Below are 17,455 nucleotides of genomic sequence, written 5' to 3' on the forward strand. Positions count from 1 at the left end.
AACCTGCGTGCACAGGAGGTGTTTGGAAGCAGCCATGCATGCGTGCACGGTGTGTGCACAGTGCAGGTGTGAGCTGGGTAGGAAGGGAAAGCGGAGGGGATGCAGCAGTAGGTGAAAGCAATGGGCGAACCAGCAGCACTGAGTGCAGTGCTCAGCACGCACCAACACCTCCCCAAGAAGCTGAGAAGTTATTACTGCTCTCAAAATAATGCCCGGGAGGTCAGCTTTATGAACAGCAGCTTGCTCATCCCCAGTGAGTAAGGGCTTAGCCCGTAATAATATGAAGCTGGTGCGCTCCCAGCTCCCTGCCCTCTTGGCCACAGACCTGGCAGCAGAGCCCTTCAGAGGCTCTGGAGGTCCAGATTCAGTGTAGGGAGCTTTGTGCTGCACCCCAGATTGTTCTGAGCACGGGGAAGGGATGGGAGCCGCCCTGCTGCGTGCCTTTGCTCCGCACTACGCGTGCAGCAGTGACCAACAGCTCCGGAGAGTGGCCAAAATTGCTCATCGGGGCCCCCCCACCACATTGCACGCATTCCCCCGGCGTGCCATGAGCAGAGGAGAGTGCTGCCATGGGGAAGGCAGCTCTGGTGACACGTGGCAGTTGTGCCTGGGTAGGGGCAGCTGACGGCGTGGAGCGGTGCTGTATTTTGGGAAGCAGCTGCCTCACACAGGAGACATTGTTTATCGTCTTTCTCCCCTTTCCTCGGTGCTTTATTACAAAGGATTATGGCGTGAAAAGTGATTTTGTTTCTGTGCCCCCCTTCCCCCCCCCCCCAGCCCGGCCCCTCTCTGTGGTTTATCTCCATTTTGGGCAGCAGCTGCAGCACCCTGAGGATGTGGGAGAGAGGTGGAGGTTCTGACCTGCACAGAGCAATGCCCAGCAGGAAAGTGTAGGGCCAGGGAGGGATTGCAGGTGATCACCTGAAGTTGCCTCTACCACTGGGCAAAGGGATGGGTGGTAGCCAAACAGACACAGAGCCATGCAGCAACAGTGGGGTTTGAGGTGGGAAAAAAAACAAGGAACCCCAAAAGCTGAGGCACGGAGCAGCTCCCCTCCAGCATTGTTTTGGGGCACTTTCTTCCCACAGCCAGGACGCTGCAGCCACCTCCATCTCCATCCCATGCCCACACTGTGGTGACTCCACTCATCCCCAGTGCAGGGCCGTGTCCCACTGTGAAGCAGCGATCCAGTGCCTGCCAACCACTCCCACAGCTTTCCAGGAACCAACACGAGATTGATGGGCAGCAGATAAGCATGCAGCAACAGCTTCCTCATGCTGCGTCTTCCAAACAACAGCCATGCATGTGCACCTACCTTCAGGTAAAACTCAGGCTGCTGCCTGCTCCCACAGTGCTGTTGTGCTGCCCTCTGCATTTCCAGCTGCTCTGCTTGATGTTATCCATGGCTTTGTTCCCTGTGTTGCTGCTGTGCTGCACAGAAAGGCACGGCTGGCGCCGTGCACAGTGCAGGGAGCTGGTATATGAGAGGTGCAGAGAGAAGGGGAGAAATAGAGCGAGCAGTAGAGCATAAGGGGTTGGCGGAGGGCTCAGAGGCAAGAGGGGAGCAGCTGGGTGCTGGCAGTGCCTGTGGTGCCCACAGCCTGGCTGGCAGTGAGCCCAGCGCCTGGGGCATTGCAGGAGGAATTACTCAGGGCAGATGGACAAGCGCAGGGTGAGGAGGGCAGTGCTGGGCCGAATCAGCACAGCTCTAGGAAAAGTCATCAGGTGAGCGCAGGGGCTGCAGCAGCACTGCTATCCCCGGCTTGGAATTGTGGGCTCTGCAAAAACCTCACCTCTGCCATCCCATCCTCCAGAACCACCTGAGGGACACCCGGGATGAGCTGTGGTTGGGAAGTGAGGCATAAGCAGCTCACCACTGGCTTTGCCTGCCTGCCCATTGCAGCACCCAGCACCCAGGGACACATCCCCAGCACCCGGCCTGCAGGCAGCACGTGCTCCCACACCCCAGGGCCTGAGCAGTGCAGGGATGAGCCCATGCCTGCAGCGTTGTGTCTCAAAGAGGCAGCTCAGCTGCCCAGGCACGTTTCTTCTTGCTGCCTCTCCCGCACCGCTCCCAGAAGCACCTCCAGCATCCCGCTGATGGGAAGTGGGAGGATGTGCTGTGATGAGCTGGGCAGTGCTCAGCTGCCGGAGCCCAGCCAGCTGCTCCCAGCAGGCAGATCCCCTCCCAGCCCCCTTCCCACCAACGCCTGCAGCTCCTCGTGTTACCAGGATGTCCGGAGCAGTTGTTGTGCCTGGGAGCTACCGGGTATTGGGGGAGCAGCTGCAGGGCTGGTTGCTGGGTCCAGAAAAAGCAGGAGAAGGCTGGAGGTCCAGCTGCAGTGGAGGGCATGCAATGAGTTCATCGGGGTTCAAACAGCCACTGCAGTCTGCGTGGAAGCAGCTCCCTGTGGCACCGCACCCTATTGCTCACACCCCAAATCTGATCATTTCCATGCAAAATGCACTCGGGTGCACGTTTGGCAGCAGATGATGGTAAGCAACCCCAGCTCTAAGGGAAGGGCCCCATCTCCTCACACAGACCCCACGCTCTGAGCCCAGCGGGGCGGAGGGCAGGGCAGGAGGACCCCTCAGAGTGGGGAAACTGAGGCACGGTGCCACCAAGCGGGGGACAGCAGGGGATGCTCAGCACCCGCACTGCTGGCGGAGTGGGCGTGGCCTCCCACGGAGGCGGGCGGGACTACCAGTGGCCACGCCCCTTCGCGGCGCACCGGAGATGCGCATGTACCGCGCATGCGCCGGACTGGCCGGCACCTGCCCCCGGCGGGTCGGGTCGGTGGGCGGCGGCGGCTGGAGGTCGGTAAGGGCGGGCGGTGGGCGGCGGTACCCCGAGCATCCATCCCTGGCCTCACGCACCCCTCTCGGCCCCGAGCATCCCTCTCTAGCCTCGCGCATCCCCCTGCCGTTCTCCCTCAGGCCGCATCCCCAGCGCTGGGTCCGGGGGGGGCTGTGGGTGCAGCATCCTATCCCCGGAGGGGGTTGGGAAAGGACGGGGGCCGTGTTGAGTCCGTCGCAGCCCGGGGTGTTCCTTACGGCCTCGGGCAGAGCCGTGCTGCAGTTGCTGTTCGGCTCTTGGGGTGCTGACGTTTTGCTTTGGTACCGCTGGGTCGCACGGATGCTGCTCAGGTGTCTGCAGTTTGCTCAGCTGTGTGTGGCTGGGGGTGTTTCTGTGCGGGGGAAGTGAAATCAGGAGCCTTCGGTTAGCATCTCTGCAAGCAAAAGCAGAAGTTTCTGATTTTGGCTTTGTGGCAAGCATCGGTTGAAAGAGCTCTGAAAAAAAAGGGGAAATAAAGTTGAGCGGGGCTGTCTGTGGTTGGTGCTTTTTGGCTTGGAAGGAATAGAAGTGCTGCTGTGAGCAACGTCAGACCCCCACGCCAGCCCTGTACCAGCCGGTGGCATCACTCAGCAGCGCTGCATCTCCTCACCCTGCCCAGGAATGTGGGCTGTGCTGTAAGGGAGCAGGTCGTGCTTCCTGCCATAGCAGGCTGCTGCCAGCTGGCTCACACTGAGGGGCAGAGGATCCAGGTATGTGTTCCATCCTCAGGTCAGATGCCAGTGTGAGGGCAGGCAGGCCAGGCAGATCAAAGCCGTTTCCTGGATTAAGGGAAGGCACGGGTTGCACGGCTGTGCACTCGTGCTGGAGCTCCTTCCTTTTATTCTTCTCTTCTTTTGGGTTTAACGTCTTTGCTCCGGTCAGAAATGATCTGTGTTCTGTTATTCCTAAGGCAAGGGAAACCGTGCCCTCACACCTTGTTCCTGGCTGGTTTAGTCACCAGTGCTGTGCTTTTGGCACCTCAGAACTCATCCGTTGTTTGTCCAGCGTGGGTCAATGTTACAGCTTCAAAGGCAGCACACTGAGCCCAGCTACAGCAACCTCACTGATGTTTGTTTTGTAGTGACTGTCATGCTGGAGGAAGGCATTTCCTGGACAGTCCTGGAGTCAGAAGTGCTGTATTTCTAGAGCAGGTGTAGTACAGACAGCAGCAAAACGAATCTCTCTTTCCATGCCAGGGCTTTACCTTCAGTTGTGGAATATCCCTGGCTGTGGGAGGGTTGGTTGGCACTCGGTCTTTTCTCTTGTGCCTGCTGACTAAGGAACCGGTGATATTAGGGTTGTTGCAGTGTGAACTTGCACCTGTGCCTTTGCAAACTGAACTGCAAAAAAGCAGTGCCAAAAAAGAGCAGCAGAGAAGCCAGGTCTGTGCATATGGGAAAACTCCTTCCGAGCTGTAGGGCTCGTGCGTGGAAAACGAGCACAGCTGTACTTGTAAGGTGAGTCAGCACGCTTGGGGTGATTGAGGACTGGTTTGCTGGATGACTTATATTGATGTTAGGTCTGTACACTTCTTACTTCCTCCCAGTCAAACGGGAGGAATGATGCAGTGATTGTAGAGTAAGAAGGAAGGCCTGGCGGTGGCGATTCCTGCTGCTGCTTAGCTGTTGCTGGGCTGGGCTGAGGCAATAAGAGGTGTTTACCTGGTGTTGGTATGTTTGACAGAACGAGATAAGCTTTCGGGTACACAAAGCGTTTTACAAAGGTGATGAAATGGGTACATAGCAATCTCAGTAGCTGTTGTCACCTTGTGCTTCATGCAGAGAGCTGCTGCTTCCGTTTCAGACCCGATGGAGGAGTTGTATGCCAGACAGCTTGCCTAGCTGCCAACTCTACCAGGTGCTCTAACAAGAGGGATTACCTTTTTTTTCACAAGCTTGTTCAGAAACGAAGATAGCAATACTGTACCCTATTTATTCCTGTGCACCCCCATCAAAATCCAGAAGTTGGAGTTTTGCTCTGTTCTTTCCCTGAAATAAGAGAGAGATGGAATAACAGTAGAAAAATGTTATTGCAGTGCTCTACTTGAAATCTGAAGTGGACTCCCAGTTCCTTCCTAAACGTTTCTGGGAATACCAGAGTAATGGTGAGGGCCACAAACGTTGTGTTCTTTATCCCAGTGTGCTCCTCCATCTTAGCAGTGTGCTGCTTAATTTCTGAAGGGGGGAAGACATCTGGGGGATGTTCCAAGGCTGCAGATTTCCCTCCTTCAGCCCCACTAAGTGTGTGTGGAGACAAAGCCAGTTTCTCAGCACAAGAGCCAGGAGTTCTAGGCCATCAGCCGTGCAACTTTCTGCAGGATTCATAACTCAAAGAGTTATTTTTCACTGTTTCTGAACCCTATAGGTTGCCTTGGTCCTGTGGCCATCCGTCCTGCTGCGATGAGTGGGAAGTCCTTGCTCTTAAAGGTCATTCTGCTCGGAGATGGTGGAGTTGGGAAGAGTTCCCTCATGAACCGGTACGTCACCAACAAGTTTGACTCGCAGGCTTTCCACACGATTGGTGTGGAGTTCTTAAACAGGGACCTGGAGGTAGATGGACGTTTTGTGACCCTCCAGATCTGGGACACTGCGGGACAGGAGAGATTCAAGAGCCTGCGGACCCCCTTTTACAGGGGAGCTGACTGCTGCCTGCTGACCTTCAGCGTGGATGACAGGCAGAGCTTTGAGAACCTCAGCAACTGGCAGAAGGAGTTTGTCTATTATGCTGACGTGAAGGACCCCGAACGCTTCCCTTTCGTAGTTCTGGGCAACAAGATTGACAAACTTGAAAGGCAGGTGAGCACAGAGGAGGCCCAGGCTTGGTGCATGGAAAACGGCAACTATCCGTACCTGGAGACCAGCGCCAAGGATGACACCAACGTGGCCGTGGCCTTTGAGGAGGCTGTGCGACAGGTGCTGGCGGTGGAGGAGCAGCTAGAGCACTGCATGCTGGGCCACACCATCGACCTGCACTCCAGCTCCAAATCGGGGTCCTCCTGTTGTTAAGGGCGGCTGCTGCTTTGGGAACGTTGCCGGAACCGATGGTTGGGTTGCAAGGAGAGCAGGGGCACTCTGAGGACGGTGGCCATGAGGACAGTGGGTGGTTTGCTCACTGGGGAGTTGCAGCTTTACTGTCTGAATTCTGACTGGAGTTTTCAGATGTGGAAGATGAAATCTACAGGAGAGTGCTGTCGAAGAGCGTGTGAATGCAGTCCTGCTCCTGTCCCTGCCTGTGTTAGCAGGCTTAAAGGACTGGATTAAACTGAAGAGAGTGAATTCCGACCTGTAGCAAGAACTGCATGCGGAACACAGCTGGGGGCACTCCAGAAGCTCTGAAATGTTTTAGTCCTGAATTCAAAAACTACTAGACCCGCTAAACTCATGGCCTTACTGCCAAAGCAAAGTCTGCTCAGCAGTGTGAGTGAAACCTGTTGGGAAGACTGTAGCCCACACAACTGTGAGGGTGCCAGATCCTGGAGTGGCTGGGATGTGTGCATCTGCTGCTTGGGATCAATGCGTTCTGTGCTGAGTAGTGCTAGAACTCTGATCTAAAGTAACGTAATGAAGGAGAGAAGAAACTGGATGCTGCAGCATCATTTCTTCGTAGCTGTCTGTTTCTGGTCTGTTTTTCTCCGCCTTCTAACTTTGCCTTGTTTGGCTGTTGTTTTATGGAGGGACCGGCTTCTGCTTGTTTCCTCAGCCCTTCTGGAGGCTCAACACCAGATCTTGCATCTCACACCTTAAATAGACCTGGATGGAAGGTTCCAGCGTGGCCACTCAGCAGTTCATGGCGAAGGATCTGAGTGAGCTGGGAGCTCAGGAGATCTGGAGCGTGAACCTTCAGCTGGTTCCTGTCAGAAGTAATCTCTGTGTCCGGATGATTCTGTGTGTCTCTGATTCTTACGAATGCTGCAACATAAAACCACTCACCGTGATTACCTGTTGTGTCAGGGGCTGTGCTGCTCAGCACGGTTTACTCACACCATTGCCCTGGCCCTTACTCCCTAACGGGGAATCCAGTTTTATCTGTAACTCAGCTGGCATCCTACTGCTAGAGAACGTCCACTCAGTTAATTGACCCTTGTCAATGAGCAGCTGTGCTGGGGAGAGATTTGGACTGATTCCTCAAGGGGCTGAAGAACGGTACTGGGAGGGCAGAGAGCCCTCCAAGAAAGGATGCCAAGCTTTGCTGCTCCCAGCTCCTGCTAGGTGTTAGTCCTGAGCTATTTGTGTGTAGCAAAGAGGTCAGTGCTTGCTGGCTTGCCGTTGTAACCTCATGTTCTGCGACTTCCTGTGCAAGTGTTTGTCCCAAATGATGGCTTTGCCTGTAAGCACGTAGGAGCCTGGCATGGGGAGAGCTTCCTGCTGAGTGCAGCGCCCACTGTGATGAGCTACTGGATAGCTAATTGTGTAGCTCAAATGGAGCAGCCTCGTATACTCAGTGCTTTAGAGCAGGGCAGTCCCTGCTCTCACACTGGCTGGTGGCAGCTAAACCCCATCCCCTTGCAGTCTGTGAGCATGCAGGATGTCTCCTCTGGGAACTCAGGGTGATCCTGCTCTTCTCTGTGGGGCAGCCACGTGTGGGAGGGGCTGAGGCTTTAATACAAAGTCCTTGGGGGGGGAAAGAGGGGGGGGGAGGGAATCTGATTTTGAAAGGGGGCTGAATATTCACATTCACGCAAATAGATAGGAAGTGCTTGCAGCTCTTAGAAAATCAGGTCTCTTGCTCTGCATCCATGGGTGCAGCATACATTTAGAAATTAGTTCTATTTATTTAACGATGTCTGACCTCTGCAGGCCTCAATCTAGAGTCTCTCCTTCAGTTTAACTCGGCTGAACGTAAGCATTAGGCTTTCGTGTTTTTAAAAATCCATTCAAAGGTGAGGTATAATATATTGAAGCTGTTCAATTTATTCTGAGGTACGCACAATTCCTGAAGGAGCCCAGATCTTGAACTCTCTGTTGCAAAGTTCTGCACCAACAGTCCTCCTTTCCCTGTGTCCACTCATGCTGCTGCAGTTGTTGCTATTGCTACAAAACTGGAATTGTAACACTGAGATTCTACCTTTATTTAAGCAAATAAAACGTGGATGTATTCAAGTGAGTTTGGGAAGTGCTGCGTTCTTGGTTGGTCAGTTCTGAGGGCCAATTCTGGTAGAGGGAAGTCAGTAAGAGATCACATCATTTTATTTAAGCTAAGGTTATTCCTGAGTGCATCCATCCAGAGAATTGGTTGAGTGTAACTTATTTACAAGCTGCGCCCGCTGATCAGTTTTGTCTTTTCAGGAGTACATCAGAAAACACTTCTGGAGTGGAAACATTTCACGCCGCTTCCTCCTGTCACTACATTTTAATTGTCAGCCTGGGCTCTCAGCAGCAAGCCGTGCTTTCCTTCCCCTTCTTCCTGTGCTGTTGGATGCAGCCCCTCGGGCTGCAGCTTGGCACGACTTCCAAACCATGCTGAAACAAGTGGGCATATGGGGCTGTTCCTCCTGCTGCCCTGCCAGGCGGGCGCTCATTCTGTGATGCTTTCCTTGTGCTTGCACAGCCCTTGCCTACTGTTGCTGTTGACAGAACCTTTCACTTATTGTTGTGGGGTTTTTTGTTTGTTTGTTTTTGTTTTTTTTTGTTGTTGTTGTTGTTGTTTTACCTCTGATGTCTTCTTGCTTATCAGTTTTTCAAGTCCTTGGAAGTCCTCATGAGGACGTGAGTGTGGTGAGCAGCAGCAGAGGGCTCTGTGGCTCTTTGTGAGCAGCTGTGAGGTGGCTGGGAATGTGCTCTCCTGCCGGTTCCTGCCAGTGCCTGAAGATGGGCAACAAGAGAGGGCCTAAAAATGCAGGGCTGGTGGAACAGCTCTTCCCCAACGGCTTCAGGGGGTCCTTGGGGGGCACGTGGTCACATTTAACACAGGTCTCCAGCTTTGTGGGCAGCCAAGCACAGCATCTGCTTGTGCTACTGTCACTCCTTTCTGCGTGCTATTGCTTCTTAGATCCCGGATATCTTGCTAGCAGAGCCAAACGGTGTGCAAAACCAGATTGAAAACAGCTGGGCGCCCGAGAGGCTGCAGGTGAGACCTTCTGGGAAGGCAGATGGGCCGCAGCACCTCCGGCTATCTGCTCACCGGATCAGCCCGTCGCACTCGAGCCGAAAAGCGGTGCGAGGCCGCCAGGAGGAGCCGGAGGGCTGCGGGTGGGAGCCGACATCCTCAGGGCCGGGCTCTGGGGCTCTGCCCTCGGAGGTGACCCCAGAGGGGCTGGGGACCCCCCCGGGCCGTCCCGACACGAGCGTCCCTGGGTGCGGTGCTCCCCTTCCTTCTCCTGTCCTCACACGGGGAAGGACCTGGTTCATCTTTGCTCTCTCACGGCAGGGAGCTGCTGGCTCTGCGCTCGGTGCGTGCAGGATGCTGAGGGCTGGGATTTGCTTCACCTCTGCAGAGGAGGTGAGCAGCGAGGAGCCTTGGGATCTGCTCCAGGGCTTCTTGCTCTGCTGCAGCCTTCGTAGGAGCAAACTGCAGCCTCGTTTCGGCTGCTGCACCGGGGGAGAGCGTTTGCAGCCAGCTCTTGTTTGCAGAAATGAGATTTGCTACCAGGCAAGGTTTGTTCCCCGGCTGTTCTCAGCCACCCCGGGGGACTCAGGGTGCCCAGGGAAGGGGCAGTGAGAGCAGGTCCCCTGTCGCCATGCATTGGAGCAGCAGCACACAGAAGAGGCCACGCATGTCCTTCAGCCCTCAGATCCGTGCCTTGGCCACTTTCACGCACTGTCACCAACCCTCACCCCTCCCGGGGGGAGCGCTGCTTTCTTTCAATGGACAGAGATGCTGTTTTGTTCCCATCTCGCTCTTGCCTGACGGCCGATGGCACCCACACACAGGGGCCCTTTCAGCGTGGGGGGAGGAGGTTGGTGGCATCTGGGAACGTGGGGAACAAAGGGCCCCATTGATACAACAAGCAGCCCCACTGCTGAGCTGGGGGAGCAGCTGAGCAACCCCCAGCTGAGTTATGGGGAAGCATCAGTGCTACCTGGAGGGGGCTGGGGATGACAGAGGAGAGGGGTTGGGGCTGTCTATGGATGAGTGGGGAATGAAAGACCCCATCCCGCAGAGTCATCTCCCTGTGCCACCAACCCTGTGCCATCTACCCGTGGGTTGGCAGCAAGCACCCCACCAGCTGCCTTCAGAGCACAAGGTTGAAGGACTCCTGGCCAGCCAAGTCTGCCCCCGTGCCCAGATGGGTCCATCCTGCTTCACTCTGGGGTCTGGAGGAGAAATAGGGACGTTCGGGGCTGTCCGGCTGCAAACAAAGGGCTGGGTCCGTGAGCCCCCTGCTGGGGTGGGGACAAGGAAGGATGGAGCCCAAAGGGGACTGCTGGGGTGGGCAATGCTGCCCTTCCCTTGTTGGGGTATGGGGAAGAGGGAGAGCAGCACAACAAAGCAACAGACAAAGATCTCGTTCGGAATGTTCTTAATTTTAATGTATTTCCTTTAATCTTTATAAAATACATCTTGTAAGATAAGTCTCTAAAAATCTGCTCCTTTTTATTGCTTGTTAACGAGTTGAACTTCTAGATCAGAGGTGAAGGAAACACTTTCAGTCGATTAACTCTCTGTGTGTGTGCGTGTGTGTGTGTGTGTGTGTGTTTGGGGCCTGGGGGCAAGGGTGGGAAGGAGGACCCGGTTATTTGTTGTTAAATCGATACCAAAAACCCACCAGCAAACCCTCCTAAGAGCGACGGCGGTGATGTGAAATGGACCCCCCAGATCTTGCCTAGTTTCTCCCCATCTCCCCCTCCCCAGCCCGTGTGCGTTGGTAGCGTGGCTGAGCTCAGTGCTGAGCAGCAAGGATCCTCGGAGCGCTCTGCTCAGCAGACCGACCCGTTATCCCTGCCCCCAGCCGTAAGAATCATCGTAATACAGACATGAAATTAAAAAAAAAAACAACAACAAAACAATAATAAAATAAAATATCCGTGCAGGATGGAGCGATGGTCTGCCATTAAAAGTAGTTTCTCCAATAAATAAACACGAAGCGTTAGCACGAGGTGGGGGAGAGGGGGAGCAGAGCGGGGCACCCGTTGGTGGGGAGGGCGAACGTGGAACGAAAACGGAGACTGCAGGCACAGCAAACGTTACAGAAGCAAATGTCACCCCGAGAGAAGAGCACCATTGTGAAGGAATGGCGGAGTTTGGAGCAGATGGGCTGTCTGTGGGTTATCCTGTGCTACAAAGGTGCTGCTCCAGCTCTGCTCTGTAGCACAGCACAGGCGGTCCCCTCACCCGGCACTGCGGTGCTGGAGCCTAAAGCCAAGGGTGCCCTTTGCACACAGACACCAAACTCCTCCAGGCTTTAATAGGGGCAGCTGGGTTAGGGACATGGGCTTTATCAGCATCGGGGTCAGCGCTCTCTTCTCCGCAACGGGAAGATCCTTGCCCTAAACTCCCTTTGCCTTGTCTGCAGCAGGCACTTTGGGGTAAATTCATCTTTCTTTACTAGGGGAAAAAAAAATCCTTCTCATCCTCCATCCAGGAGAGGTGCCGGCAGTCAGCTCCAGGAGAGGCTCCAGCAATGGGACCGGGACCCGGCCGACTTCCTTTTCTCTCTAGGGAGCCTCCTTCACGCTACTCCTGGAGCAACCTACACATGGATTTCTGCCTCCCAGGAGCATGAAGGCTTTTGCTCATCCCTATAGGCAACGTTGGGACACCGGAGTGAGTCCCTCCTCTTCTCTTGCTGGTTTTGGCCCTAGAGCGAACCGGTTATGGATGAGCACAGAGAGAAAAGTGCATGAAGAGGCGTCCATTGGTGGGAAGCTCTTCCTGGTCACGCTCAGCACGATGGATGCGAGGGAGGAAGAGGAGGGGAGTCAGCGGCGAAGGCAGCGTTAAGGCAGGAGACCTGGTGTTGGGTGGCTGCAGTGTTAAAGCCTCGGGGTTAGAGGAAAGGAGGGTACGTGTCTGGCTGGGCTCCACCTCGCCGGCTAGAACTTGGTGCCCCGGCCCATCAGCTTGAGGACGGCGAAGTTGTAAGTGGCGGCGATCATGAAGGTGAGCTGCGGGCAGGAAGAGAATGAGCCAGGGGAGGAGGAGGAGGAGGACGGTGCTCCAGCACCCTTCATCCCAGCACCTGGCCAGCAGAAAGCCCCCCCATGGCCAAGGCAGGACACCGCAGTGCCGATGTGGGTTTGGTCCCCGGTGGTCTCCTAAAGCCCCTCCAGATCCCCTCCAGTGGCCGCCTCCCCCACCACCTCCTTATTGTCAGAAAATGAGACAAGCTCGGGCTCTGTCACTTCTCTGCCCACCACCTCCATTGTCCTCTGCCCCCATCTCCTTGCCAGGTGGAGGAGGACGGCCGGGCAGTGGGAGCAGCGACTCACCAGTGAGACCAGCGTGGCGGCAGCCCCCACAAAGGCCGCGATGAAAAGGTGGAAAGTCATTTGGAACTGCAAGGGAAGATGGGGGTTGAGCTCCCAAAGGTTTCTGCTCAGCCCCGTGGGGGCTTCAGAGAGCACTGGAAGGGGCTCACCTCGCTGGTCTTGCAGATGGAGAGCAGGTTAGAGCCACACACTTTCCCAGGAAACGCATTCCAGGGCAGGACACCTGGGGACACAGATCAGGGTGAGCCCAGCCCCGCAGCGATGCCGGGTTGTGGGATGTGCTTCGTGTGCTGGGCTGGGGACCATCACCAGGCAAAGGAAGGCAAAGAGGGAGGACAGATCTATCTGTCCTGCACTGCCTGTGTTGTGCTGGTGCTTCTGGCCCAACCATGTCCCCAGAGACTCTCTCCATCTCCTCTCCAGCCCGGACCTCTCTCAGCAGCTGTAACCCCTCATGGAAATGCAGTGCTCACCGTACATCCTGGCATCCGCACACAGCGTGCCGATGCTGGCAGTGGTCTTGGTGGGGTTGGCGATGGACTGGCAGGTGGTCCAAGTGTTAAAGTAGATGTAGACGGGCACGGCGGAGCAGGCGAAGACCAGGAGCCAGACAATGGTCAGGACGTAGGTAATGCCCACAAACTGCAAGGGGCAGCACAAGGCGAGGGCACAGAGAGGGTTACAGCGTGGCCGGGAATGGAGACAGGGGAGCGCGAGGGTCCCCAGGCGGGCTGGGCACGGGGCAGGTGAAGGGCTGGGATGCACCGCCCGCTGTGCCCGACACAGCCCCACACACCCAACGGACCACCAGCCCGAGCTGGGCGGCACTGGGGCCAACCACACACACGTGGGACTGACCGGCTGTGGCACAGTGGTGCCACTTCCCATACCGGGTGATTTCCTCAGCCAGCGGGGTTTGACCTCTGCGGGAGAGCAGCTGCAAAACCCCTGAGCTGAGCAATGCCGCTCTGCTGCCCTCCCTCCATGGTGCCTCCCCAACCGAACCCAAAGGGAACCGCAGCCGTTCCCCTCTGCTCCCCGAGGCCATTCCCAGCACTTGGGCACCAGTCCTTGGGCACCACGCAGGACAGCAATAGGGCCGGCACGCACTGCCCTTGCAGGGATGCTTGTGGTTCTGCCAGGTGATTCTTAAGCACAGAGCAATTTGTTTGCTGGCAAACGCCATGGCCATATTGGCTGCTTTGGGGACACGGTTGGCCTCGGGGAGGGCTGCTGGGCTGCGCTTCCCCTCGGTACGCCCCGACCCCCGGGCGGCCGCCGTTTCCTGCCCTTCAGCCAACGCCAAACCCGCTGCAGGCGCGCGATGGGGTGCCGAACCCCGGTTAAGATCACCTTGTCAGGATGTCCTAGCCACTTTCCCAAACACTGACACACCCGCTGCAAAGAGTGAGCTCGCTGGGGGCCTCGCGCTCCCCTCCCTTTCGGGCCCCCAGTTACCGTTGCGCTGAGGCCCTTGCCGCAGATGGTGGTCCGGTAGTCCCCGAAGATTTGCCGGACGGCGCCGGTGGTGTAGAAGCCTTCGGCCAGCAGCAGGGCTCCGTAGAGGAAGAAGAAGGAAGCTGTGCCATAGATGACGTACTGAAAAGCGTGGATGCTACGGGGAGAGGAGCGGTGGGGATGCTCAGGCGGTGCTGCGGCACACGGCCCCGTGTGCAGCCCCACTTACCCTCCCCAAGCCCAACACAGCCATGGGGAGCTGGAATGGGGTGTCACCTCCTATGGGGACAAAGCTGCTTCCCCAAGTGGAGCAGATGAAAGGGGCAGCACCTTGCCAACAGGGCCTCCTCCTGCCCCCATACCTACCCGGTGCGGCTGTCCTGTGCACCCCACGGCACCTGGCGTGGGTCAGATAAGAACAGGGTGAAAAGGAAAGGAGCAGCTGCCACGGAGCCACAGCGCCCGTGTGAGGCTGCCCAGGGCTGAGCACAGCCTCCGTTGATCCCTGTGGGTGGCAGCAGGGCTGGGTGACAGCGGGACACCGTGCACAATGGAGACGTGAGGAGCCCCGCGCTGTTACTTACACATCAATGAGATACTCGTAGTCCTGGTAGTTTTTGGAGAAGTAGGTCTCAATGAGCTGCTCGGTGCCAGTGAGGGCTTCGTGCCCACAGCCACAGAACAGTGCAACTCCAAAGAAGCAGAGTCCAGTGGCAACCAGCGAGGCAAAGGGTGCCCCGATGAGGCAGCGGGCACAGCACTCCAACAGACCTGCGGGGCGGAAAGAGGGGATTTTAGGGCGATAAAGGGAAAAATGCTGAAACAATTTGTCGTGGTGCTAAAAGAGCAGCAATGTGGGGTGGTGGGAAGCTGGCAGCCGAGCGAGATGGAGATGCGGGGCGATGCAGCGTGATGCCAGTGGGAGCAAACCAACAAGCTGCTAATGGGCTCCCCGCTGCCGCAGTGCTGGGGGTTTTCTATTTGGGCTGCCATCGTGCTGTGCTTATGGAACCTGGGCTGGGGTTGGGGTGCAGAGAGCGGGCACAGCTCGGGGGCAGCTCTGCCCCCTCCCCGGCTGTTGTGCACTGAGTTCCTAAAGCGCTCAGAGTGCTGGAAGCAGTCCCAAACCCACGCTCCCCCCACGGACCCCGCAGCGCCTATCTCCTCCCTGTAAGCACAAGGCAGCCTTGGGGTCCCAGCCAGCAACGTTCCCCCCTCCCCGTGCAGAGCAAGGGCGCGCGGTGGCACCGAGGACAATGGGGGATTGTCCAAAGAGCAAACAGGGAACAAAGGCAGCGCTGTGGGGGAGCGCAGGGACCCCCCCGCCTGTTTGCCTTGGACACAACGGGGCCGGGGAGGGGTCCCTATGCCTCCCCCTCCCAGCAGTGCACCCCAATCCCTGCAGGTCCCACAGGGATGGATGGCTGCATACTTTGCAGCGCGACACTGGCACCGACCAGACTTGAGGTTTTTAATATTTCTTTTCTCCCAGCTGGGAACATGGGGGCAGGTGCCCACAGCTGGTGGATGGCCCCGATCCCAGGGGTCGTGGGGAGACCGGGATGCAGCAGGGCCTGGTGTGCCCTCCAGCTTTGGGAAAGAGATGGAAAAGCGCAGGAGGGGAAGGGAGAGAGGGAAAAAAGAGCCCTTGTGCAGCACAATCCTGGGCCTTGTTGCACAAAGCGCTGCGGGCAGGAGGAGGGTGGCAGCCATGAGCCCCCCATCAGAGCACCCCAGCAGGACGCCGTCATGGTATCGATGGGGAAACTGAGGCACGGAGCTGCAGGCACACAAGTGGCACAAGCTGTGACAGGTCTCAGCACCCCGCTCTCCCTGCAGCCCTGGGTTGAGCTCGTTCCCCTCCACCCTCCTGGACAGATGGGATCCATCCCAGGAGGCAGAATGAGGACAGAAAGCCACATGGAAAAGGAAAATGCTATCCCTGCTTCCTCCCCTGCCACCATGGAAACTTTACTTGCATAGCCTGCCAGTGCCAGGGAAAAGTTTTGGGCTCTCTGCTCCAGGACTGTCCCCCCACAGCTGTGACAGCTGTCCCATGTCCCCATACTCACCCATGGCACCCGACTCGCTCAGCTCCCCGTGCGCTTGGCTCTGTCTGCAGCCCTCGCCTCCCCTGGCAGTCCCTCGCCCTGTATTGTCCCCTCTGGGTGCCTGTCCCACTCGCCAGCAAAGAAAAGGGCTCTCTGAGTGACAGCCACCCCCCTTAAAGGGACAAGCCCCCGTCCCTCCCCGCCCTAGCCCCCCCCTCCCCAGATGCACCCCTTGGCTGCCAGCTGCTATGCGTGTGGGCAAAGCAGAGAACTTCAGGGCTTGGTGTGGGGAGGGGGGGGGAAATTCTTTTGTAGAAGTGATAAAGGGGCTGGGGATCACAGGGCACTCATTCTGGAGTGGGCTGGGGACCTCCAGTCCTGGCTGGGGTGTTGTGTGCCTGTAGATGTGTGCTGTGGCAACGTGGGATCGATGGGATGCAGTGATGCCCCTCTGTAACCTCCTTGTCCCCTAAGTGTCAGACTTCTATGTTCAGCCTCCAGAGTGGGTGTTCTGATGGGAATTCTGCTCTCCCTGGTGTCACAGCATTTCTCTCACCGTCCCCATCCTTTTGGACTCTACATGGGACAGGAGACAGAGCTCCAATGGGCACAGTCCGCAGGGGGAGTCCTCCATGGGGTCCTCAAGGGATGGGGACACATCCAGGGATGGGGACGCAGAGGGGGTCAGCTCCTTGGGTGCCCATCTCGCATAGGTCCCCCCCATGGGGGGGTCAGCACAGGGCTGGGGACGCCTGCAGAGGGCAACAGGGCCCTTCTCAGCGGGCAGACAAAGCCCCGCTGTGTCCCTCAATGCCCCGCTTTGTGCCAGGCTGTGCTGTGGCAGGGCCTGGCTGTCCCCAGGGCTGGGAACACTGCTGGGCTGGGGGTCCCCAGGGCACCACACAGTGCCCCCAGTGCTCTGCAGAAACCAGATCTGCAGGGCTGCTGATGCTCACAGATAAGGGACTGCATTGCCTGGATGGAGCCAGGCACCAGAGGGAAAAATGATGTTAGGGGAAAAAATGATGAGCCCTTCTTTCTCTTTCTGCAGAAATTCAAGATCTTGCATTTTATTTCAACACCCCAGGGGGAAGCATCAGCTTTATGCCGTCCAGGATAATGTGAGCAACGAAGCGGGGCTGCGATTTCTGCACCAAATGCCTTCAAAAATCTGAGTAATTGGTTACTGCTCGTTAGCATCTCCCTCCCGTGTGCCCCCACCCCTGGGGCTGCCCGTGCTGCAGGGCTGCTCCAGAGCTGCACGCACAGCAAAAAAACCACCTCCCATAGATGACAGCCTGATTTCATCCCTTCCTTTTGCATTTTGGCTGAAGCCTTTAGGACCCCCTTCTGCTGCAGGCACGGAGCATCTCCTCTTGGCTGTGTCCCCGCTGGCTCCTTCCCCACGGACACCTCTGTGATCAGCCCTGGGTGCTGCTGCTTGCTGGGGCTGTGGTCACACTGCTGGTGTCCCCAGGAGGAGCAGTGACAGCTCGTGCAGTGCCTTTATCCATTATACATATGCGTCGGGAGGTGCCTATTGTCACACCAGAGAACCTTGCAGCTATTTTTAAACAGCCACTTCCCCGGGCCAGGCTGATGCTCTCCTTCTGATTTCCCCCATCCATCCTCACCCGTCAGTGGGGTGAACCCCCTTTCCCATAGTGGGAGGCTGCAAAAATGCGCTAATAAAGATAAAATTATGGGAAAAAAAAGGCAAAGCTGTTGGAGCCCTCTGGGGG

The 17,455-nt window shown here is 56.9% G+C and overlaps 2 protein-coding genes across 7 annotated transcripts; one reads left to right on the forward strand and one right to left on the reverse strand.

Annotated features, from left to right (window-relative positions):
- Positions 1 to 2,367: 2,367 nt before the first annotated feature.
- Positions 2,368 to 7,935, forward strand: RAB9B (RAB9B, member RAS oncogene family). 5 transcript variants are annotated; one of them, XM_085230381.1, is made up of 3 exons: positions 2,767 to 2,817; positions 4,618 to 4,693; positions 5,201 to 7,935. In XM_085230381.1, the coding sequence occupies exon 3, from the start codon at positions 5,236 to 5,238 to the stop codon at positions 5,839 to 5,841; it is 606 nt and encodes a 201-aa protein (XP_085086507.1). In that variant the 5' UTR covers positions 2,767 to 2,817; positions 4,618 to 4,693; positions 5,201 to 5,235; the 3' UTR covers positions 5,842 to 7,935. The 5 variants fall into 5 exon arrangements, with proteins under 5 accessions (XP_085086505.1, XP_085086506.1, XP_085086504.1 ...); XM_085230382.1 differs by lacking the exons at positions 2,767 to 2,817; positions 4,618 to 4,693 and adding an exon at positions 3,592 to 4,293 and having other exon boundaries at positions 5,201 to 5,312; positions 5,413 to 7,935; XM_085230379.1 differs by lacking the exons at positions 2,767 to 2,817; positions 4,618 to 4,693 and adding an exon at positions 2,368 to 2,496.
- A 2,343-nt stretch (positions 7,936 to 10,278) lies between these two features.
- Positions 10,279 to 15,887, reverse strand: PLP1 (proteolipid protein 1). 2 transcript variants are annotated; one of them, XM_010715035.4, is made up of 7 exons: positions 15,735 to 15,887; positions 14,247 to 14,433; positions 13,663 to 13,819; positions 12,678 to 12,846; positions 12,354 to 12,427; positions 12,205 to 12,270; positions 10,279 to 11,880 (listed from the first exon to the last, which is right to left on the reverse strand). In XM_010715035.4, the coding sequence occupies exons 1-7, from the start codon at positions 15,736 to 15,738 to the stop codon at positions 11,809 to 11,811; spliced, it is 729 nt and encodes a 242-aa protein (XP_010713337.1). In that variant the 5' UTR covers positions 15,739 to 15,887; the 3' UTR covers positions 10,279 to 11,808. The 2 variants fall into 2 exon arrangements, with proteins under 2 accessions (XP_010713337.1, XP_010713335.1); XM_010715033.4 differs by having other exon boundaries at positions 13,558 to 13,819.
- Positions 15,888 to 17,455: the final 1,568 nt, after the last annotated feature.

The sequence above is a fragment of the Meleagris gallopavo genome, chromosome 9 (genome assembly GCF_905368555.1).
Source record: "Meleagris gallopavo chromosome 9, MGAL_WU_HG_1.1, whole genome shotgun sequence".
Taxonomy (NCBI): Eukaryota; Metazoa; Chordata; class Aves; order Galliformes; family Phasianidae; genus Meleagris; species Meleagris gallopavo.